The sequence below is a fragment of the Sabethes cyaneus genome, chromosome 2 (assembly GCF_943734655.1).
Source record: "Sabethes cyaneus chromosome 2, idSabCyanKW18_F2, whole genome shotgun sequence".
Taxonomy (NCBI): domain Eukaryota; kingdom Metazoa; phylum Arthropoda; class Insecta; order Diptera; family Culicidae; genus Sabethes; species Sabethes cyaneus.
In genome coordinates, this window is record NC_071354.1 from 244,096,228 (window position 1) to 244,120,436 (window position 24,209).

The window sequence follows — 24,209 nt, forward strand, 5'->3', positions numbered from 1 at the left end:
GAGCAGGCAACTCTGTCGCAGAAAAACGAAAAGCGAGCAGTTTGCTGTTTCTTGCAACACAACTTAGCTGAATGAAAGTTTCGCTGCGTCTCGCAACACGTCAGGAAAGCAGAAACGAAAAAGTAAACAAACCGTTTGCAAGTTTCAGCAGCAAAGTGAAGCGACATATAGTGTAATTTGTTAATTATACCGTGTGAAGTAAATATTAAAAGGCTAAAATTGTTTATTAAATCTAATTACACCTATCTTAATGCTAATTTGGTAACTATAGTCACCGAACAGGTTACAATCAGTGCTGTAGGAATTAGTGGTGAATGATTTTACCTAAAATATTACACTATTGATTTGCGGTATCGACGTATTAGAGAGATCGGATTTAATCTGCAAGAGGAAGATAAAAACGGATCTGAAGACTAAATTTGTAAGTTTAATACAAGTTAAAAAGCTAGATTTAAATTAAGAATAAAATTGTATAGTTTTACAGTTTGATCAGTCGTTAAGGAATACGCTGATTTTTCATTAAACGGTTAAAAGAATCCGAACAACATAATGCTGCAGAGCACTCGTTCATGCTCCACACTACGGAACTTTCGTTTAGAGTACTACCGGAACCAAAAACTGGTCATTTATAAATTGTAAAATAATAAAAGACAAATTTTTGGATCAACATTTGAATGTTTTTAAGCCAATCTGGACATTCCGGTATATCTGTTGTATTAAGGTTAGTAAAAACATAACTTGCAAAAAGTTGCGTGTATTTCCACAGCTACGTAACGACCGTTCCGCTGCTTCAGATGCTGAAGTCTATCAGCCTCGAAGCGATGATCTCGCTCTAAACGAAACGGGGTCAACCCTATTCAATTCTGTGGACTTCTTTACACAAAATAATTAGATTTTCATGTTTCGTATTTTCAAAGCCTGGCTTGGTATAGTCCAAAAAGGGTAAAAAATGTTAAAAAATAGGGGGAAAATGAACAAAATGGGGCACTTCTTGAGGACAAACAGGAAAGCGGAGGACACCATGCGATTCTCCGGAAAATTTTACATTAGATCACCTACATTTTATCAGCCTGCAGGCCATATCTTAATTGCGTTTGTTTTTTCGGCTCATTTTTGCTCATACACAATCGTGTAGGTTGCTAAATTTAGCAAACATTTATTGCAATGTGTAGAATACACTGGTTTTGGTATGTCGAGAGATAAAAAAATTTTATACCAAAAATATCGTAACTAAAACCCTCCGTGCTTAAAGGGTTAAACGTCATTTGTAAGACTTGACCCTTCTTTATCGACTTCTTTATTTCACAGCTAACTAGCTACTGCTAGAGTAGCACCGCCTAGCCGAGATTCGAACGTAAGCGGTTAACTCGATAGAGCATTAGATATGAAAAACAAAAAAGAGAAATTGGAGTTTTTTAACCTGTTTTTTTTTCCTTCAGATATTCATTTTGCTTGAAAATCAAAACTTGAACTTCCTTTGAATTTACTTTCGTAAAAAATAGTCTCTAGTTTGATCGCATCGTTTTTACATTGTTGCCCGTTAGACGGTTTAAGGATATGAGATAATATCATAGAAGTAGGGCTAAAAACAGCGCCGAAAACATGCTTGGGGATGGGATATATGATCGTTTTCCTAGCGCTTGTCTTTTTCGATGATATGAGTGGTTCCGTTTGCGCAAAATTAGTATAAATAACCGGTTGTCCTCTACGGGCACGAAACGTGGACATTGCTAGAAGAGGACCTACGAGCACTCGGAGTTTTCGAACGGCGGGTGCTAAGAACCATCTTTGGCGGAGTGCAAGAGAACGGTGTATGGAGGCGAAGAATGAACCACGAGCTCGCGCGTCTCTACGGCGAACCAAGTATTCAGAAAGTGGTTAAAGCTGGACGGATACGTTGGGCAGGACATGTTGCTAGAATGCCGGACAACTATCCTGCAAAAATGGTTTTCGCATCAAATCCGGTAGGAACAAGACGAAGAGGGGCACAGCGAGCGAGGTGGCAAGACCAGGTGGAGCGAGATCTGGCGAGCACTGGGTGCCCGCGCAACTGGAGATCAGTTGCCATGGACCGAAACAGATGGAGAAATTATACTGCGCAGGCCTTGTCATAAGACGTTAGGCCAATTAAGTAAGTAGTATAAATTTATATCTGAAAATCAACTCATTAGCATTTTCAATCCTATACACCATATTCTTGCTTATTATTTCAAAGAACTGATACGTCTTCGAACCAATGTACGCTCCCTACGGGGTGCGGACATTGGCTCGGACCATTACCTAGTAGCAGTACATGTTCGTTCAAAACTATCGACGGTTTATACCTCGCGACAAAGTCACCCTCCTCGGTTAAACATTCGGCAATTAAACAACCCGCCAATTGCCGAAAACTACGCGCGCGTACTGTATGAAACTCTGCCTTCCTCTGTGGAGCTAGACGCTTCGACCCTCGAAAACGGATTGAATATGAAACGCCTCAACGGCGATACAGCAACAAGAGACGCAATGGAAGTTAACCTCGGAGTGCTTACAAACGACAACAGCGTGCCGGAAAGGACCGACTCCCGGTAGAGCTCTTCAAAAATGGTCAAGAACCGTTAGCAACGGCACTTCATTGGATAATTTCTAGGATTTGGGAGGAGGAGAAACTAACCCCGAAGGAGTGGATGGACGCTGTAGTCTGTCCCATCCACAAAAAGGTCGACCGGCTAGATTGCAGTAATTACCCCGGCATCACGTTGGTCAACCCCACCTTCAAGGTGCTTTCCCAGATTTTGTTGCGTCGTATCCCCAATAGCAAAAGAATTCGTAGGGCAATATCAGGCGGGTTTTATGCCCGGCGGGTACCCACGCATCATATTTTCGTGAATTTTAGAGCAGCATATGATACCGTTGAACGCAAACAGCTATGGCAGATAATGCGCGAGTACGGTTTTCCTGAAAAACTGACGCGGCTGATCATAGCTACCCTGGAGCAAGTGATGTGCTACGCGCGCGTTTCGGGGACACTCTAGAGTCCTTTCGAATCGCGCAGAAGGTTGCGGCAAGGGGATGGACTGTCCTGTATGTTATTCAATATCGCTATTGAAGGTGTGATCCGGCGAGCGGGCATCGAAACGAGAGGAACAATCTTCAGCAACTAGGAGCCAACTCCTAGCCTTCCCGGACGATCTTGACATCATACTGGAAACGTTGGGACGGCGGAGGCAATCTCCGCAAGACGCTTCGACTAATCAGACCGGTTGTCCTCTACGGACTTGAGACAGTAACTTTGCTTACAGAAGACATACGTGCACTAGCCGTATTTGAACGAAAGGTGTTGCGGACTATTTTTGGCGGAGTACAAACAAAAAGCGGAGAGTGGCGGAGGCGTATGAATCACGAACTACAAGCACTACTGGGAGAGATCCCCATCGTACACCCGGCAAAAGTTGGGAGAATACGGTGGGCCGGCCACTTCGCAAGGATGCCGGACGACTGTGCGTGAAATCCGTTTTCTTCAAGAACCCCACCGCCATCAAGAATAAAGGGACCCAACATGCTAGACGGCTCCACCAGGTTGAAACCGACTTGCGTGTGTCGAGACGCGCAACGAATTGGCGACGAGTAGCCCAGGACCGAGCACAATGGAGAGGAATTCTTGATACGGCAGAGCCACCCCGGCTCTCGGCTGCTAAATTCATTCGATATTTTGGTTGCGATATACTCATTACTCAGTATCGGATCGGTCCGATATATTGCGATAGCAAATATCGATACTTTGGCTTTCGATTCCCATCCCTTAGGCCGTAAATACGTTACACGATCACTCCACTGCCATGCAAGCGTTTGGAATTTGAACGAAATACATAAATGTTTCTGGTTATAGCAAACACATTTACTCCCGCATAAGAAAGTACAAAATAATTTGACCAGAACAAGTCGATACAAAATAAGGTTATAACTGGATTTAATGATTGCTTTAGTTGTAGCGCTTCCGATTGGAGTGCATTCCAAGCGCGATTTAGGCACCTCAACAAGGTTTTTTTCCACTTGTAATACACATTTTGCGCGATAGGGTTAATATACGCCGATGTCGATTATCGGCATTTTGAAAGGAAGAATCGAATGCTTGCTGTGTACAGCAATCGGTGCCACAAAAGAGGATCTTTAGTACCTACTGTCGCAGTGGCTTTTTAACCCAATGACCTTCTGGCATACAGAAATAAATGGGTCTCACTTTTGTCGAGTACAATCTTTAGAATTAACAATACGAGAAAAGTATAATAATCCATTCAGGTGGATAAAAATGGGGTTATAAAACTGTTTGTTTCTCAAACAAACCAGTAGGACACTCATTCTTTTACCTTTGCAATTCTGGTGCTTTGGAAGCGTTGATTACCGTGTACCAAGTACCTACCTCCATTAGCATACATTTTCTTACAATTTTTTTCCTTAGAGTCACTTATATAAGCAGCGCAGTAAAATTACCGATAGACAGGAGTACACTATGGTGCACATCGTTCAATTCAAAAACTGTAACCGTCAGCGATGTATCCTTGTCAGTGGTGCCAAACAAAATAGATATGAAATGAACTGAGAAATCTCATTTAATCATGCGCCTCCATCATATCCTACGAAAAAGGAGCCACATGGTCATATACAACTTTAAGAACCGTAACAGGCGGAACCAAAAGTGTTTGAAAATATTTTTTATTACTCTAAATGTGACTCGCGACTGCAATATCCGGCTGGAAGCACGTTTGCTTAGTTTCTACCACGCTTTTGCTGTCTTCTCACGTCTGTTGTATAACGGCGTTGAATAGGTTCGTCGGAAATTGATACTACATTGATACATTACTCTCGTAACAACGGGCACTGTTTTCTTTGAATGCATGTTTGAAGGAGCAGGGAGCAATATGTATCTATCAAAACTTTTAGCAGTAACATACATGGCAAAAGCAATACATTTCGGAGTTAGCTTCACGCACGTGACGTGAAGTATTGTATGGAGCGTAGTAGGCCATCTATCAGTTAGCTGTCAATATGATATATCAATAGACTAATCTCAAGATTTTAGTCTTGACCTTGGAATGAGGTCATACATATATTAATATTTTTTTTTTTTTTGAAACGATAGTTCTACAATTGATGAAAGGACGGTAGGGGAAAGAAATGAAAATTTTTGGTGAAGGAGGGGGAAGAGCGAAAAGGAAGGGGGGGGGGGGTATTAGTAGCTATGCTTGACAAGTAGTCATTTTGACTCCTACCTTTTGTCCAATGCTGGAAGGTGCATGAGTCGAACCAAGCTGTAATCTGAGATTATAACCGGATTCGAACCCACAACACCCTCCAGGGCATGTGGTTCGCTGGTACTTGTACCTTTGAACCATAGAGGCGCTGGACAAAAGGAGACCGCAAAATCCACTTCTCAAGAATAGCTACGCGTGTTGGTTGTGTTATCGACACATATTGTGCCGCTTCCTGCATCAATTGCAGATTACCACCGAGCGAGAAGTTTTAATCTAACTACTATTTACTTTCAGGACGACGACACTGTGCCGGCCCTTACGACTTGCAAGGTACTGCACGTGGCGCTGTTCGTCCGTCAGCGTATGTTAGCCGCGTTTCTTCTTTCCCCTACCGTCCTTTCATCAATTGTAGAACTATCGTTTCAAAAAAAAAAAAAAAAAAAAAAAATATGATATATCAATTCAATCAGTTCAATAGCGAGGCAACCGAGGCGTTAAACGTCTTTTACGTGAACTGTTCCATAAGTAAGTACATTTCGCACTTTTAGTCATACTCGGCGGTTAAAAAATGAAATGAACCTCAGTTATCAACAAGCCATTTCATGCAATTTAGCGTAGTTTGAAACAGTCAACTGACACTGTGACCATTTCATGCAATTTAGCGTAGTTTGAAACAGTCAACTGACACTGTGAGAAAACATCCCAAGTAACAACTCTAAAGCAATTCTATAAAGGTTTTATTGCGGTATTCATCATTTCCTCTGGCTTTATTATGGTATTACGCAATAGCAAGAGGATACGAGTCAAAACACACCATAATAAAACTGTTAATAAAGCAACTTTATTGAGGCTGCTCATATGACCACGATAAAATTGCGGTTGTTTGTGTGTTTTATAGAGCCAATTAAACGGTAACACCTTGACCAATCAGATTTGCTGCTGCTATTAGGAAGAGCATTACAGTTCAAAACCGAAATCATTTGTTATGCGAGGCCATATTGGCATTTTTTAGTATTTTATTTCAGCTCGCAAATGAAAATTCATCAAAGCAAAGTGTTTTGCAGGAAGAAAGTTATTATCAATAGGTTTTCTTGTCACAGGAAGCATCTAAAATGATTTTGTTAGAAATTGAGATTGAGGGTATATATGAAAAACAAAAACTAGTGCTAGGAGTCATTACGTAAAGACAATTAGTAACACTTACTTCTTACTTCTTACTTCTTACTTCTTACTTCTTACTTCTTACTTCTTACTTCTTACTTCTTACTTCTTACTTCTTACTTCTTACTTCTTACTTCTTACTTCTTACTTCTTACTTCTTACTTCTTACTTCTTACTTCTTACTTCTTACTTCTTACTTCTTACTTCTTACTTCTTACTTCTTACTTCTTACTTCTTACTTCTTACTTCTTACTTCTTACTTCTTACTTCTTACTTCTTACTTCTTACTTCTTACTTCTTACTTCTTACTTCTTACTTCTTACTTCTTACTTCTTACTTCTTACTTCTTACTTCTTACTTCTTACTTCTTACTTCTTACTTCTTACTTCTTACTTCTTACTTCTTACTTCTTACTTCTTACTTCTTACTTCTTACTTCTTACTTCTTACTTCTTACTTCTTACTTCTTACTTCTTACTTCTTACTTCTTACTTCTTACTTCTTACTTCTTACTTCTTACTTCTTACTTCTTACTTCTTACTTCTTACTTCTTACTTCTTACTTCTTACTTCTTACTTCTTACTTCTTACTTCTTACTTCTTACTTCTTACTTCTTACTTCTTACTTCTTACTTCTTACTTCTTACTTCTTACTTCTTACTTCTTACTTCTTACTTCTTACTTCTTACTTCTTACTTCTTACTTCTTACTTCTTACTTCTTACTTCTTACTTCTTACTTCTTACTTCTTACTTCTTACTTCTTACTTCTTACTTCTTACTTCTTACTTCTTACTTCTTACTTCTTACTTCTTACTTCTTACTTCTTACTTCTTACTTCTTACTTCTTACTTCTTACTTCTTACTTCTTACTTCTTACTTCTTACTTCTTACTTCTTACTTCTTACTTCTTACTTCTTACTTCTTACTTCTTACTTCTTACTTCTTACTTCTTACTTCTTACTTCTTACTTCTTACTTCTTACTTCTTACTTCTTACTTCTTACTTCTTACTTCTTACTTCTTACTTCTTACTTCTTACTTCTTACTTCTTACTTCTTACTTCTTACTTCTTACTTCTTACTTCTTACTTCTTACTTCTTACTTCTTACTTCTTACTTCTTACTTCTTACTTCTTACTTCTTACTTCTTACTTCTTACTTCTTACTTCTTACTTCTTACTTCTTACTTCTTACTTCTTACTTCTTACTTCTTACTTCTTACTTCTTACTTCTTACTTCTTACTTCTTACTTCTTACTTCTTACTTCTTACTTCTTACTTCTTACTTCTTACTTCTTACTTCTTACTTCTTACTTCTTACTTCTTACTTCTTACTTCTTACTTCTTACTTCTTACTTCTTACTTCTTACTTCTTACTTCTTACTTCTTACTTCTTACTTCTTACTTCTTACTTCTTACTTCTTACTTCTTACTTCTTACTTCTTACTTCTTACTTCTTACTTCTTACTTCTTACTTCTTACTTCTTACTTCTTACTTCTTACTTCTTACTTCTTACTTCTTACTTCTTACTTCTTACTTCTTACTTCTTACTTCTTACTTCTTACTTCTTACTTCTTACTTCTTACTTCTTACTTCTTACTTCTTACTTCTTACTTCTTACTTCTTACTTCTTACTTCTTACTTCTTACTTCTTACTTCTTACTTCTTACTTCTTACTTCTTACTTCTTACTTCTTACTTCTTACTTCTTACTTCTTACTTCTTACTTCTTACTTCTTACTTCTTACTTCTTACTTCTTACTTCTTACTTCTTACTTCTTACTTCTTACTTCTTACTTCTCACTTCTTACCCTCTCTAACTGTAAGGACGGGTTGCAACTGTCTCATGCATAATTGGCTAAATGCAATGTTTTGCACAGCGACTTGAAAATGAATAACGTATTTATTATGTTTGGATTATGATCAGACTAATATCTTCTTGGTCGTGATTTATTTATTTATTCATTTATTTAAAATTCGAAAAATGAGTTTAAATATACGGGTCGAAATGAGGACGGCACTTCAGACTGCACGGAGCCAGTGGAACCTATTAATAATAAAATGTGCCAGCACAAAACTTCCAACCTTAATACAGTTTTTAGCTGTACTACCGAATATTTGCAGTATGATTTATTAACAATAAATAATATCGGTAAAACTTTAAAACAAAAATCGAAAAGGGCACCCCAAAAAGAAGCCCAGTAACATGACTTATAAGGTAGCGAACCATTTGGTCCCATTCTGCTTTCATTTAATAATTTATGGGCTTTAGCACTTTTGTTCGTATGAATATCCCCCTTAATCTAAAACTATCAAAAGTTAGTCATCGCTTACTATAATGGAAATAAAAAATAACTTTTTTGCGTAAGGAAGTATAGACATAGTTTCTTCAGCAAAGTTGTAAATATTATAAAAACAAGCAACTTTGCTGAAGAAATAAAATTTCTATCTTTATCGAGTGCTGAACTATAGGGCATATTCTTTAAAACTTCTTTAAAAAGTGGTTTTTCATACTTAGCTGTTGTTAGTTACCTTTTATAAGTATACAGTGTTTTAGACAATTATCGAAGCTCTTAAAATACACGTTTCTGCAGAAGACCGCAAAGCTCTTGGATCTTTACTTGCTAAGTTATCGGATATTCAAGTTTTAAATTTCCATAGCTTCACGAACCCATGGGGTAAAATGGGGCAAGCGGATTTATGAAATCAGCACTTCATCTTAAAGCTTAAGTCGAGTACTACAAACTTGTACGGGTTTCGCTTGTCTCCAACCACCTAAATGAGAGTACGGCAAGCATTCGTTTTAAGTGTTTCGCGTTCGCTAAAGGCTCGATGCAGGTCCATTTGTTTGTGTTAATAGATAGACACATGCTTTCTTCGGCAAAGTTATGGAAAATGTAAAGGTAAACAACTTTGGTAAAGAAATGACATTTCTATTCCTATCGAGTGCAGAGCTATAGAGCATTTTCTTTGGAATTTATTTAAAAATAAGTTTTTCATACTTAGCCTATGTTGGTTGCATTTTACAGAAATACATGGTTCTAGGCGATTATTGAAGGACTCAAAATACACGTTTTTCCAGAAGATTGCAAATCTCTAGGACCTTTCCTTACAAAGTGATCGCTTTTGGCTCGTGAAGTTAAGGAAAAATAAAGCTAAAATAAGCGATAACTTTGTAAGGAAAGGTCAAGGAGATTTGCAAACTTCTGCAAAAACGTGTGTTTTGAGTCTTTCAATATTCACCTGGAACCATATACTCTTGTACTAACAAAAGCTAAGTATGAAAACCCAATTTTTGAAAAAGTTTTGAAGAATATGTCCTATAGTTCAGCACTCGATAAAGATATAAATTTTATTTCTTCAGCAAAGTTGCTTGTTTTTACAATGTTTACAACTTTGCTGAAGAAACTATGTCTATATTTCCTAACACAGAAAAGTTATTTTTTTATTTTCATAATAGTAAGCGATGACTAACTTTTAAATAGCTTTAGATTAAGGGGGATATTCATACGTACAAAAGTGCTGAAGACCATAAATGATAAAATGAAAACAAGAGACACTAAGAAAAAAGTTCAACTTTTCGCCCTTTTGGACTACTGTGTATTCTAACGACACATAAACGATGTTAATTGAATCTAGGAAGGGAAAGTTGATACGTAATTAAGCTAATCTGCAAAAGGAAGTGAAACAAGAAAGCGTTATGGTTGTTATAGCGTACCTATTTCTTATGATAGTTTTACTACTTGCTCTTTTGTATTGGGCATGGTCGAGCAAACAGATCATAATCGTATTTTCGAGTTATTAAAGAATGGTTAATCATAAATTACGGCTCGGAAGAATTGGATGCAGCTACATATCCAATTACATTGCCTTACAATACTCCAGTAATGCGTAATTGCTCACGAATTGTGTTTATATCAATTATAGAGTCGCCCGTTGTGCTTTAATAGTAATCTGATTTTGTTACGGCTTTTATGTAAGGAACCATTAGAAGAAACAATGTCTTTGGTTGCTTTTTCAATGTCTTTAGTTGCTGTTTATTAGCATACACAATTTTCTGTTATTTCATGCTTTTTAATCAAATTTGATTATAGGTTCAACTTGCCCCGGTAAAGGGGCAAGCGGAACCTATCACCATGTAAATCGATAGTCCTTTTTTGTAATTAAACCTTCGAAGTGATACCACGGAAGAGTTTCTGTGCTATAAGAATTTCAAAACAATCATAGGTGTAGATTACACAGTCGAATAAACCATAACTATGCCGTTTTTAGGTCCCGCTTGCCCCGGGGTACCTTACTTAAGTTGTTTTACTCAATTCCCCAAAAAGTTTACTCGTAATCTCGTAACGATCCCAAACGAAACTAGTAATTGCTTACAAGTGTATTTACCTGACGGATTATTTCGATGGATTCGGTGATTAGAATCCCGAACTTTTTACAGTTAACGCAAACCGTTTTCAATCCTGAATCGATCGCTTCGATACAACACTTTCGTAAAACACTTTCTTCGGAGTAATGTTTATGGGAAATGTGCAGTTACTAAAAGTGACAGCGATGAGAAGTGGAGCTTTTGCATGCCACGATGGCAGGGCACTGGGCGTCGCATACTATGATGATAGGTGCGCCCTTGTGAAATTGTAGGAAAAGCAAAAATGCTGTACTTCTGAAAAGTAGGTATTCTCCTGCTTCAACATTAAAACAAAAAAGTAATGTAAAGTTTCTGAAGTCAATCGAACCTTCGAAATCCTCAATCACCATGCCATTACTCAACCCATTGGCAGTTCATTAGGCAAGTGGCAAAATTTCGTCAAAATTCGACTTCAACTGAATGATGTTAAATAATGCTGCAGTGCTTCAATCATCCACCAGCAGTGTGCTCTTTTCGTTTTGAGCGGAACATTGCGCGGAAATTAATACTCCGTTCGTCCGTCTGTCCGCCCGTCCGTACTCGATAATTCAAAAGGATGAACTGACAGTTTTTTTTCATGTTTTCGTTACCGTTCACACTGCACGCATAACCTTCGCTGCTTGCTTATTATTGTTATATAACGTAACCTAACCTGCAAATTCTCACCCTCCCAATAATGGGAAGCTTTAGGTTTCCTCTTAGCCGAGGCTGCCGCCGCTAACCAACAGGGGCGTGAACAAGCAGCCATCATCGATAGATACGTAGGTACTTCATAAAAGTACAACCGGATAAGTTGTTCAGAGAGAGAGAGTACCTAGCTAGACCATTAACTATGGGAAAACCGCGATTGCTTCCTTATGAATTACTTCACCACAATTGGCCACTTGATTATTGTGGTGGAATTGACCGGGCATTAGCTGGTAGTTTCAACCTTATTCAGCTGAGTTTTATTACGGCTCAATTTGCTTTACCGGCTAATAATTACGGGGGGTTAAAAGCGTAATTTTTTAGTATCAATTTGTTTTATACTTTTGTAATTGCAAACCAAATACATTTGTGTTAAACACAGTTTCATTTATTCCGTTATTCGTTTTTCGATTCGCAGATTCTTACCACATATGCTGTGTGGGATCGCGATGGTTTGCATCGTATCAGGTCAGCAGTTCAAACCGCAGCAGAGCACCAGCGAGCGCAGCTCGGAGGAAAACATCAGCGATGTGTCACCGGCGGCCAGTGGCAGTGTGGCGTACCGCGCGAGGCCATCCTACGCTGCTCAGTACAGCTCGGAGGAAGAGGAAGACGAACCTCAGCAGGTGTACAACCGGCGTCAGCACGACAACAACAAAAAGGGCAAAAAACCGTCCTACTCCAGTGAAGAGTTGGAAGTCGAAGAGGAACCCGACCGACTGTCGCTGCTGTTGGAAAAATCGGACTTCCACTGTACGGGTCGCACCACCGGTTACTACGCCGACGAAAGTCTAGGCTGTGAGGTGTTCCATTACTGCCAGGAGAACCAGAAACACTCGTGGATCTGTCCGGAAGGGTTCACCTTCCATCAGGTCCACCTTATCTGTATGCCACCGTCGAACGATAACATTTGCGAGCAGTCATCCAAGTATCACTTCGTCAACGATTATCTCTACAAACCGATCAACATGGAGGAACACATGACCAAACCCAATGTTACTCTGAAGTAGGATTGTAATTAATATTTAACATTTTGTATCAGAATAAATTCATTATTTTTAATTCAGATACTCGGAGCGGTATTACCCGGAGAACTTCTACGTGGACGAACGTCACTACGACTACGAGCGCCAGCAGCGTCACCACGACGAACGCCGTCAGCCGGTGCAGCAACAGTCCAAGCAGCAGCAGCAGTCCTATCACGCTCCTCAGCAGCAAACCGTTCGCAAACAGCCGTCCTACAACGGTCCGACGACACCCTCCTACCGGATAGTGTCCTCGCCGAGCCCCACCCATCAGAGCGTGTTCCGCAATCCGGAGGAAATCAACATCTCGCTGCAGCAGAGAAGGCCCTCCTACACGCCCACCACCCAGCGTTACGAGGACGACGAGGACTACAGCAGCTACGAGCGGAAGTAGGCCCCTGTTGTCCACGAACGGGGTGGGAAAGTAGCGCGCAAGTTAGGGCTTAGTTTAGTACCATCTAGTGTAGGTTTTGTAAGTTCGAAGAGCAAAATATGAGTTCTTTTGCCATTACCAGTGACACTTTCACTCTATGCCTCTCTCTCTCTCTTGTTAGTGTAGGTATGTTGTTTTTTTCTGTTCGTTTTTTTTTCTTTTTCGCAATCTACTCCTCGACGTTCTACAACTGTTCCGTGCTAAGGATCCGTTTCCTGTAAGATACTGTCGTGGGGCTAAGTACTTTGTTGTAATGTTTATGCATGTAGTACGTAACGATGATTGAATAAAATTTTAAGTTTATTATTTATTCCTACACGATAGGTGAATATGTGATGTGAAAGTCATCAAGACTCTGAAGAAATAGCTCATCGTGCCTCAACAAACGAATGAACAGCTCGTTGTGACCTGAACATATCCAGGTAAGTCAATTGATGACCTGAACCTGCTTCTAATGAAGAAATGTGTACCCCAAAAACTTATAATTTTGTTCTGGAAAGGTTATGCGAAGTTCCTAGTTTAATAGTATTTTGATAGTTCAAATAGTGAAATGTAGGAGTCGCATAACCTTCACTACGTATTGACAATTAAGCGATATTGATCTTAGTAAGCCAATATTTCTTCAGTTTCTTTCCTTCAGTAAAGAGTATTGTTTGACAAATAGAAAAATGTTTCTCAGGCATTTCTTGAAAACGCAGAATACCTAATCAGATTTAGAACGTGTTTATTAGTGACATAAGAAACAAGAATCAAAACTAATCAACTTAAAGTGAAGGTACGTGTTATCCTATACGGGAAACCATAACGTCCCGCTAAGTATTCGTGTACCCTAACCTTCTAACTGTGTTAATTTATTGTGAAAAACGCATTCCTAAACAGGGCTTAGTGACCGAAATTTCCCGGCTTACAACAAACATTCCCGCATACCGGAATTCGTCCGCAGTTCAGCGGAACCTCTTCGTCCGGGTGATTGTGCGTTGTAGCTTCCATTCCAGTAGTCGATGGCAATGTCGAAGTGTCCTCTTCACTAGAATCAAAAAGGTCGGAGCCCTAAAAAGTTCCAAAATCATTATTACCGACCGCAACTAAACTGTTCTCTAAGACTTACCGTATGAATTGATGTGGAAATATCTTGTTCTTCAGAATCAAAATCGCCATAAGTCTAAAAAGACGTTAAATTTATTACAAAGCACTGATTTTCATGTAGAAAACCTTACCGTTTGCGCGTCTTCCTCCCCTTTTATGGACGGCAAAGTTGAAATGTGCTGTTCACTAGAGTTGGAAATACCATGCCCCTAAAGAAAACCGTACAAATATTAATCTCACTTATCTCTCACTCACTGGAAACTTACTTCCAGTAACTTACCGTTTGAGCAACTTCCCGGTTCACAACCATACCGACCGTCAAATTAAGCAAAATAAACACTAATTGGATCATTTTTCCAGCACCAACAAACGTAGTAAAACCGTAGTACCACCGATCACAGACTGCGTCGCACTTCCGTACGTTTGTCACGTGAATAAGTACCTACCTACTGTTGTAGGTTCGACTGGAAATCTGTCTGTCGCAGAGAAGCCGGTTTGATTTGCATGCACAGTCCAGTCATTACTCATCGCCATTGCAGTTTATTGTCGTTCTGCCGGGGATAGTTTATCACGCTGGCTGTTGTTTTTACTTTGCTCCGACTACGGCAGATAGACGAGAGTCTCACAAGTCTCAAAATTGATTGACAATGGCAGTGTTAATCTTTTACCAAAGCGAAGCTTACGATTCGTTCGACTCATTATGCTTTGCTCTAGATCAGCGGTTCCCAAATGGGGGTTCGCCAAAACTTTAGTTCGCTGCAGAATAGTATAGGGAAATCCGTCAGGGGGTACGCGAACCAAAAAAAGGTTGGGAACCGCTGCTCTAGATGATTAGTATATGGGTAATAATTCCCGTAAGGTCATTGTCTAAGATGCCTTGTGGGGGATTGATGAACTAATGAACATCTTGTGATGTGAAGATCAGTTTATTTTGTAAAATATTGATATTATTCTTAAACCTGAATTGTCCTACTGTTCTCTGGTAAAAGAACATGGAAAAATACCAGAAGTAATTCATATTTTAAGCATAACAACAATCGAGCGGTAGCTGTAAGTTAATCATCGAGAAGTTTGCATTTTCTATCAGCAAGTTTTTTTAACAGAATCTTCTCAGTAAACTGATAATGTTACACGTTAATTAAACAGTTTTCAGTTTACTGCAGAACTGTTGGACATTCGTTTCGTTTCGCTGGGTTGACGGAAATCTACGAATGTAGAAATAAAGCTTGACTTTTCAAGCTTTACGACCGTTCAAGGTCATTGCATTGACCAAAATGGACGCAGATTTGTCTGCAATGAACTTCATTTCGTTTAAAATCGGGATGGATACAAAATTACGAGACTCCGCATTGAACACGGGGACCTGGCCACAAGGTCTTCTCTTTAGAGAGTTTGAGAGTGCCGTCTCAAAAAACTACTGGGCACCATCAAACCTCCTCTCATCGCCTATTACTCCAAGGATCACAGTAACTCCTGTGACAACCTCGGAACCAGCTATAATTCCAGGATGTAACTGCTTCTGACTATCCGAATACCACTACCACTTCACCGTCGGCCATTCGGATGCTGGGACGCAACGTTTCTAGCATCGTGGTGGTTTCCATTCCCCTTCCCACAGTCGAGCTTTTCCGGCCAGCGCACATCAGTCGTCCCGGCCCTGAGTGCAGTTGTACGGAATGAAACCTTCAAACCGCAAACCCTAGCAAGTATCAGTGTATTTGTTTCCTCACTACCACTGATACACACTTTATTTCCAGTGACCCTGGCGTCGCCTCACACGTCGATCTCACCATTAATCCAGACCCGCTTGACGTAGCCCACCATTCTAGGCAACTCAAGTCGTCCCGGGCGTGTGTGTGGCTGTACGGCACGGGGCTCTCAAAGCACCACACCAGGCCCGTTTCCAACTCTGTGTTAGACCCGCAGCTGAACTCGAATCCTTCATTGCTGATTTATTACCAGAACGTGCGCGGACTTCGAACCAAAATCGACGACTTTTATATTGCTGTAGCTGAGTCGAACTTCGATATAATTGTATTAACGGAAACCTGGCTTGACGAGAAGATTCACTCCCAACAACTATTTGGGAACGTATTCTCCGTCTTTAGATGCGATCGTAACCAGCAAAACATCAGAAAGTCCTGTGGCGGTGGTGTGTTGATCGTGATCTCTAATAAGCTGAGTTGCTCCATCGACCCTTCCCCGATCTGCGAAGCACTTGAGCAGCTATGGGTGAAAGTCCGAGTAGCCGATCTCTCTCTGAGCATTGGTGTAATCTATTTACCCCCCTACCGTAAGGACGACGCCATGAGTATCAGCGAACATATCGACTTACTTAGTTCAGTTTAGTTTACAACCAGTCCAGTTTAGTTTGGAATGTTCCTGTAAACGGTTGTCCTAGCATCGACTACCAACGCTCTCACGCTTCCGCAGCTTGCACCGCGATTTAAGACTGTTTCAGTTTCCACGGCCTGACGCAAATTAATCCGGTGTTAAACAGGAATAATCACTTGTTAGATCTGATACTTGCCAATGATCCAGCCATACAACCATACAACTACCGTGGCGGCCGATCCTATTATCACGCTTGATGCCGATCACCCCGCTCTTGATGTTACATTCAGTTTGCCGATCCCTGTACCGTTTGAGAATGTTATCGACGGCAACGATTTAGATTATCATAGAACTGATTCTAATGGCTTAGTCACAGCAATTGCGCAGATCGACTGTCAATCTCTGTTACTGTATCCCGATGTTGACACGGCTGTTGAACAATTCATTCGCACTTTGAATAGTTTGATCACCGATTTCGTTCCCATACGCCGACCCGCTCGCAAGCCTCAATGGGGAAACGCGCAGCTCCGTCGATTGAAACGTGCTAGATCCTCTGCTCTGCGCGCATTGCTCGCGATAAATGCAACCTCTTTGCTACTCACTTCAAGCAGGCTTTTAATCGTGCTTCTGCTTCCTCAGAACAAATTACTTATGCTGTTAGAAATACACCTAATGAAGTCATCATCCTCAATGTCTTTCGTGTGTGTAACGGACGAGATTGTGAAAACTGCCATCGGAAAATTAAAATATTCGTTAGTGGCCGGACCTGACGGTATTCCATCTTGCATACTGAAATAGTGTTCTACTGTTCTCGCTAGACCTCTCTCACTGTTGTTCAATGCTACAATCCAGCAGTGTAAGTTCCCAACTCTATGGAAAGAATCAGTAATGTTCCCTGTACACAAGAAGGGTGATAAGCGCAACGTTCAAACTATCGAGGGATTACATTGTTATGCTCAAGTTCTAAAGTGCTCGAGATAATCGTGAACGACACTTTGTTCGCTAGCTGTCAACACTAAATTTCCTCAGACCAGCATGGTTTTTTTTCCAAACGTTCAGTCTCCACAAATCTCGTCGATTTCGTCTCGTTCAGCCTGCGTAACATGAATGAAGGGGTGCAAATTGATGCAGTGTACACGGACCTGAAAGCTACGCTTGATCGGGTGGATCACGGCATCCTCCTTGCTAGGCTGGAAAAGCTGGGAGTTTACGCACCGCTCTGCAAGTGGCTACATTCGTACCTAGCACACCGTAGGCTGAGTGTGAAGATCGGATCAGAGTTTTCCGACTCGTTCAACAACATCTATGGCGTACCACAGGGGAGCAACCTTGGACCATTGCTCTTTTCTCTTTTTATTAACGAACTATCAGCTCTTCTGCCACCAAGCTGTCGATCTTTTTATCCCGACGATGTAAAAATCTTTAAAGTAATTAAAATGGACTCCGACTGCATTGAACTGCAACACCTAATTTGAAGATTGATGCTCGAATCGCAGAAACCTTCCGCCATATGAGGAACGCTGCCGTTTGCTTAACTTGGAGACTCTTGAAAGAAGACGTGTCAACGCTCAAGCCACGTTCCTAGGTAGCTAGATTGCTATTAGGAGATATTGACAGCCCAGCTCTTCTGAGTCAACTGAATCTGTAAGCTCCTGAACGACCCCTCAGAACTAGGTATTTCCTGCACCTGCAGGGACGGAATGCAAACTACGGACTGTACGACCCTATCCGATTTCTGGCAAAGCGGTTCAACGAACTCTAGGGTTGGTTCATTTTCAACATGACGCCTAATAATTTTCAACGACGACTCTCTCGTAGACGATCAAATCGTCCCCGTATAAAGTGTACCGTGTACAAGACGCTTATTAGACCGGTTGTTCTCTACGGGCTTGAAACATGGACAATGCTCGAGGAGGACCCACGAGTGCTCGGAGTTTTCGAACGACGAGTGCTAAGAACGATCTTCGGCGGCGTACAGGAGAACGGAGTATGGAGGCAGAGTATGAACCATGAGCTCGCACAGCTCTATGGCGAACCCAGTATTCAGAAGGTGGCTAAAGCTGGACGGATACGATGGGCAGGGCATGTTGCAAGAATTGCGGACAACTACCCTGCAAAGATGGTGTTCGCCTCAAATCCGGTAGGAACAAGACGACCAGGAGCGCAGCAAGCAAGATGGTTAGACCAGGTGGAGCGAGATCTGGCGGAGAGTACTCGGTGTCCGAGGAATTGGAGTACGGTAGCTCTCAACCGAGTTACATGGAGAAACTTTGTTCAACAGGCTTTGTCTTAGGATGGCTAGCCACTTAAATAAGTATTAAGGCATACTTGCGAAAACATGTTAAAGCAGCAGATTCCATAGCAGCTTTCAAGACTTAGAAAAAGTATCAAAGCCAATCAAAGTTCTTGCTAGCCTCTTTTAGATCCCTTTTTAGTAATCTTCATCATAATACTTTATGAGCAACACTGCCTTCTTTTGAAATCTACCAAACTCAAAACAAAACAAGTGTTACTCTGCAGCCTAGATTTGAAGACCTTTGATCATGTCGACTTTTATGCCTGGAAAGTGAGATTTGCGGACAGCATTGATTTTCACTGGCGTGCCCAGGATTCCCATGCTTAATCTTCCACTATTTTTGCCATGAGTAGGTAAACGATTTGCGTACAAATAGTTTAATTTTGACGTAGGACTACGTCTTTGTTTACTATTCTGAGACTGGGTAGCACTTCGTGAAAACGAAAATAGAAGTGTAACGTTTGAATGAAAGATTTCAAATGCTAATAACTACTAAACTACTGAACGAAACTGAACAATTTATATGTTGTTGGATAGATAAAATGACCACCAATTTTTTGAGGGTGCTAGCGACCAATTTTAAGGAGGGCGTAAGGGGGGGGGGGAGGCTCCCATACAAATGAAAGACAAATTTCCTCAAAACTCGAGAAATAATCAAGCAAATGGAACCAAATTTGGCATTAGGAGGTTTCAGAAGGCAGGATTTTTTTCTGAGACCCTTTCCCTTTCTAAGAAGGGGGGTTCCCATACAAATGAAATACAAATTTACTCATAACTTTGAAACTTATCAGGCAAATTGAAACAAATTTGGCTTGTGGTGGTTTCAGAAGGCAAGAATTTTTTCTATGGTGAATTAAGAACCCTCCCTTTTTAAGAGGGAGCTCTCATGCAAATAATATACAAATTTCCACATAACTCAACTAATCAAGCAAATGGAACCAAATTTGGCATGTGGGGGTCATTGGAGGCATGAATTTATTTTATGATGGTTTGAGGATAAGGACTCTCATACAAATAAAACAGAAATTTTTGCGTATGAGCCATGTTTTCTGCTATGTAACAAACGGTCAGCTGTGAACGTAAACTAGTAAAATCTTCTCGGAGCAAAAGACAGCAAATCAACGCCACTAACTTACGTGCCTGGTACCATTCATGTCAAAAGAGAAGGACATTTGAATGGCACGTCATATTTGCAATGAAAGTGCTTTGACTTTAATGTTATTTGTAACCAATGGCCCTTTTAAAGGCCACAAGCGAGTTATAGTAAGATTGTTGAAACATGTCAAACTACGCATAATCATATTCAATACAATAATCTGTGGGCTGGTCATTCATTACCATTTCAACCTTAAGGGTGCACAAGTGATTTTTAAAAGAAATCTCTATGTCTCATTGGTTGCAGGCGTTGTACTTATGAACCCCCACGTATTTTCAAAGCGACCATTGCATTCAATGAAGAATTGAATTTGAATATTTCGCTCTTCTCTTTTAAAAATTCAATTAAACAATGGCACTAACAAATTCTCATAAACATACATATTCCAGAAATGCAATTTATATTAGTCCTTGAACTAATGATCTGATATAGTCCTACGTCACCCTTTCGTACAACCTTTAGGGCTGTATACCTTGTAGTTTTTTCTCCTTTTCTGAGTCGTTTTTATTCTTTTTTGTTTTTGCTCTCGTTTTTCTTCGTTTTCCTTCAATGTTTCCTCTTTTTCTACCGTTTATCCCTTTGCTGTTCCGTATTTCTGGTTTCATTGTTCTAAAAGACAGAAAAAAAAGATAAAGAAGGAGATTGGGCAAGAAAGAGGGAAAAGAAAAAAGAAAAGTGAGGGAAAAGAAAGAAAAACGATTAAGAAAACAAGAAAAACAAAGGATAAAATGGACAGACAAGGCGAAGAAACGGAACAGAAACAGAGAAATTACGGGAGCAGGACAAACGAGAATAGAAAATGACGAAAATGGAGAGAAATGAAAATGGAAGATAAAACGAATAGGAAAAGAAAAACAGAACGTGACAGAAATGGAGTACAAGGAAGAACAGGAAAGGAGTTAAAAAAGAAAAAAATAAGAAACAAAACTCACAATGTCAAAAAATAACCAAAGGAAAACTGGAAAACCGAGGGAGGACTTGGAATAGAAAAAGAAGAGACAGAGAGAACAGTGGACAGAAGAAGGAGGGAAAACGAAACAAATAAAGGGAAGATGGTACAGTAAAAGAAAAAAAACATGACAGAAAAAAGGGAGAGAAAAATAGAAGAAAAGTGACAAGAAAGGGGAATCGAAATAAAAAACAAGTGAAAGCAAAAGAGAAAAAAATAGTGAAAGCGTGAAAAACTCGATATAGCAAAGTCCTGGGTTCTGAACGTCTTTAACGACAAGGTCATCAGAGTCCATATATGGCAGTCAGTATGACACCGAATATCAGCCTTCCCTTCCCTTCTTCAGTGTACCAACATGCTCCCATAGACTTGGAAAACCATCGCAAAATAAATCAGTTCAACTAACCTGCTAGCCGTAATCAGATTTTGCAACTCAAAGCACTAAACATTGCATTCTATAGGTTCTATTACTTTTTGGGTCATAAATTACAATAAATATTGAGATCTCTGCGCAATTAAAATTCATCACTATATTTTCACTTTTTCGCCGTCGATTTTTCATAATTTTTTTTTGGCCGTTCCATTCCTCACATCACTCGCGAAACTTAATTTGAGGCACAGAAACCTTTAATTTACCACCCGAACAGTTATTTAGTAAGATATTATAATGACTTTGCCCAAACTGTTCAGTAGAATTGAAAGGAAAAACTTCACTTCGTTTCGATTACAATTCCGAATCCACGACCGTCGTTGTACGTTGCCAAGGGAACGGACGTTTATATGGAGTGATGCCAACGTAAACATGTGATAGAGATGGTCGGGTAGCGGAAAATTTACCCGAAACCCGCACCAGTACCCGTACCTGCCGGGTTCGGGTCGGGTTCGGGTATTGTAAAAAAATAGTTTGCGGGTTCGGGTCAGGTACGGGTTTTTAATTCTTGTTTTTGAAACCGGGTACGGGTCGGGTCGGGTATCTCTATTGACCACATTTAACACTAAAGATGGTCGGGTACCCGGGCCCGTCCCGTACCGGTCGGGTTCGGGTTTCAAAAATAGCAAACTTGCGGGTTTCGGGTCTTTAATTTTTTTCTAATCGGGTACGGGTCGGGTTCGGGTATTCAAATTTTCATACCCGACCATCTCTAACATGTGAGCATAAAATTGACCAATAATTTTAGCTATTAAATTAAAGGTCGTAGAGTGTCGATAATCTTATTTATAAAAATGTATTTCTGTCTGTCTGTATATCTGTCTGTCCGTCTGTCTGTCTGTCTGTCGAGATGTTCCTTATAGAATCGAAAACTACTAAACCAATCGGCGCGAAAATTTGCATGTTGCGGTTTTTGGGGCCAGGGAAGGTTCTTATGATGATTAGAGACCCCTTTCCTCACTAAGAGCGGGGGCTCCCGTACAAATGAAACACAAATTTCTACATTAATCGAGAACTAATCAAGCAAATCGAACCAAATTTGGCATGTGAACGTTTTTGGAGGCAAGATTTTTTTCTATGGAGAATTAGGACCCCTTACCTTTTTAGGAGAGGGGAGGGGCTCCCATACAAATACAATACAAATTTCCTCATAACTCCAGAACTAATCAAGCAAATGGAACCAAATTTAGCATGTGGGTATTTTTGTAGGCAAATTTTTTTTCTATAATGAATTAAGACCCCTCCCCTCTTTAGGAGGGGAATTATGACCCCTCTCCCCTTTAAGAGGGGGGCTTCCATACAAATGAAATTCAAATTTCTACATAAATCGAGAACTAACCAATCAAATGGAACCAAATTCGGCATGTGGGGGGTTTTGGAGGCAGGAATTTTTTTTATGATGGTTTTAGTCGCCTCACCCCTGTGGTAGGGGGATAAGGACTCTCATACAAATAAAACAGAAATTTTTGCGTAACTTAAAAACTCATCGAACTCGAGAAATTTTAGACTCTTCCATAAAACATTAGTCAAAAACAAGATCACCAAAAACTATCAATTCGGTTTATTTATTTTCTTAGGTCCACTGACCTTTGTTATTTTTTTTCAATTGGGTCCGAACGAGAATTGAAATGAGAATTTCTAGCTTAATTGGAAATTTGGCTTAATTGGAATGAAGGTTTGCTGATATGTTTGAAACCACGCAAAGATCCATTTTACATTAAACATAATTTTATTCGCAAGTGGGACTTATCAGATGGACATATTTGGAAATGAGACTTTTTTTTTGAAATTAAGTCAGATTTCAATGGATGATGGTGATGGTTGATACCTCTATTTTGAACCACAGATAGTAACTGTTGGGAGCAGTCCAGTTACCAATCAGATCGATGAAAACTAAGCAACCTATTATGATATTAAATTAAATGAAAAATTTCACTTCAGCTTTAGCCACCAACAAGTGACAGAGCTCGTTGTCGCCTACAGGTCCAGTGATGGCGACGGTTACCGAACCCTCAGTTCACTTTCGGGAAGAAAATCTCCGAACGGAAACGCAGACCATACTTGGTATGAAGGTTCTTGAAACTGTGAGTCGTTGTGTTATGCCGTTAGTTGTTTTTTTTTTCCATTCTAACAAAGATTGGTTACAGATTTGGTCCTTGATGTGCGGCGTATTCCACGTTCTCAGTGCTTGGGACGAATCCGAACCGACTGAACTCGAATTTTTTTGTGTCGTATACGTAATTTTCTGGATAGTTTCTATAGTTTGGAGTATACTAATGTGCTGCGGTCGCTGCAAGATCAACTACGTTCTTGAAGCGGCATTTTCGTTTACTACATTCGTCATTTTTGTTGTGCTCGGATTTTTTACGATGCATCGCGTGGAACAGGACGTGCACATGCAGTACCTCACCGATAGAGAGGAAGGGTACCATAAGTATTTCGTTTACAGCCGGGCAGAGAGTATTTTGGCTATGCAAACGGCCGGGCTGTTTCTAACGCATGGAGTATTGTCTTTGGATCGGCTGGGTGTGCTAGAAAAGATCTTTGGAAGACCTGATGACCTGACGATGCTTGTGGCCACCAGCAATCGGGATGTGGCAGCGTATCAACCAATCCGCCTCAATCCATTTTGGGTACAAATATTTAAATGGCGTGTTTGAGGTTTGGTCCAATTGATTCATATCAGTAAAGTTTTGCTGAATAAATTTGTTGAAAAAGAAATGCAGGAGGAGTGGTTGGATTGCCTCATATGCCCTATTTTCAAAAAAAACACATCGATTCGAGTGTAAAAACTATTGAGGCATTACGGTGCTCAATTCTGCCTATAAAGTGCTTTCCCGTATCCTATTCTGTAGACTAAGACAATTAGCGGAATCCTTCATCGGTGAGTAGCAAGCTGGATTTCTTAACGGTCGCTCCACGATGGGCCACGTAGTTACCTTGTGTCAGTTACAGTTGTGTCAGACAAGTTGCGGGAGTACAACTGTTTGTGAACTTTAAGGCGGCGTACGATTAAG

General features: G+C 40.2%; 2 protein-coding genes across 2 annotated transcripts in view; one reads left to right on the top strand and one right to left on the bottom strand.

Moving 5' to 3' along the window:
* LOC128736844 (uncharacterized) overlaps positions 1 to 12,902 on the top strand; it is a 39,345-nt gene extending 26,443 nt beyond the window's left edge. The window contains exons 2-3 of the mRNA XM_053831341.1: positions 11,902 to 12,489; positions 12,551 to 12,902. Of these exons, the coding sequence (XP_053687316.1) occupies positions 11,902 to 12,489; positions 12,551 to 12,902 (940 nt within the window). The remainder of the gene's footprint in view (positions 1 to 11,901; positions 12,490 to 12,550) is intronic.
* A 752-nt stretch (positions 12,903 to 13,654) lies between these two features.
* On the bottom strand, positions 13,655 to 14,441 carry LOC128737972 (uncharacterized). The gene is made up of 4 exons (XM_053832764.1): positions 14,308 to 14,441; positions 14,159 to 14,236; positions 14,050 to 14,103; positions 13,655 to 13,991 (listed from the first exon to the last, which is right to left on the bottom strand). The coding sequence occupies exons 1-4, from the start codon at positions 14,377 to 14,379 to the stop codon at positions 13,824 to 13,826; spliced, it is 372 nt and encodes a 123-aa protein (XP_053688739.1). The 5' UTR covers positions 14,380 to 14,441; the 3' UTR covers positions 13,655 to 13,823.
* Between the last annotated feature and the right edge of the window lie 9,768 nt (positions 14,442 to 24,209).

What these genes read in the sequence shown, in the direction of transcription:
- LOC128737972 (XM_053832764.1), bottom strand. Translation starts at nt 14,379, where the DNA reads ATGATCCAATTAGTGTTTATTTTGCTTAATTTGACGGTCGGTATGGTT. An exon ending in GGGAGGAAGACGCGCAAACG is followed by an intron (nt 14,104 to 14,158) that starts GTAAGGTTTTCT and finishes ACGTCTTTTTAG; the next exon opens with ACTTATGGCGATTTTGATTC. An exon ending in TTTCCACATCAATTCATACG is followed by an intron (nt 13,992 to 14,049) that starts GTAAGTCTTAGA and finishes GGAACTTTTTAG; the next exon opens with GGCTCCGACCTTTTTGATTC.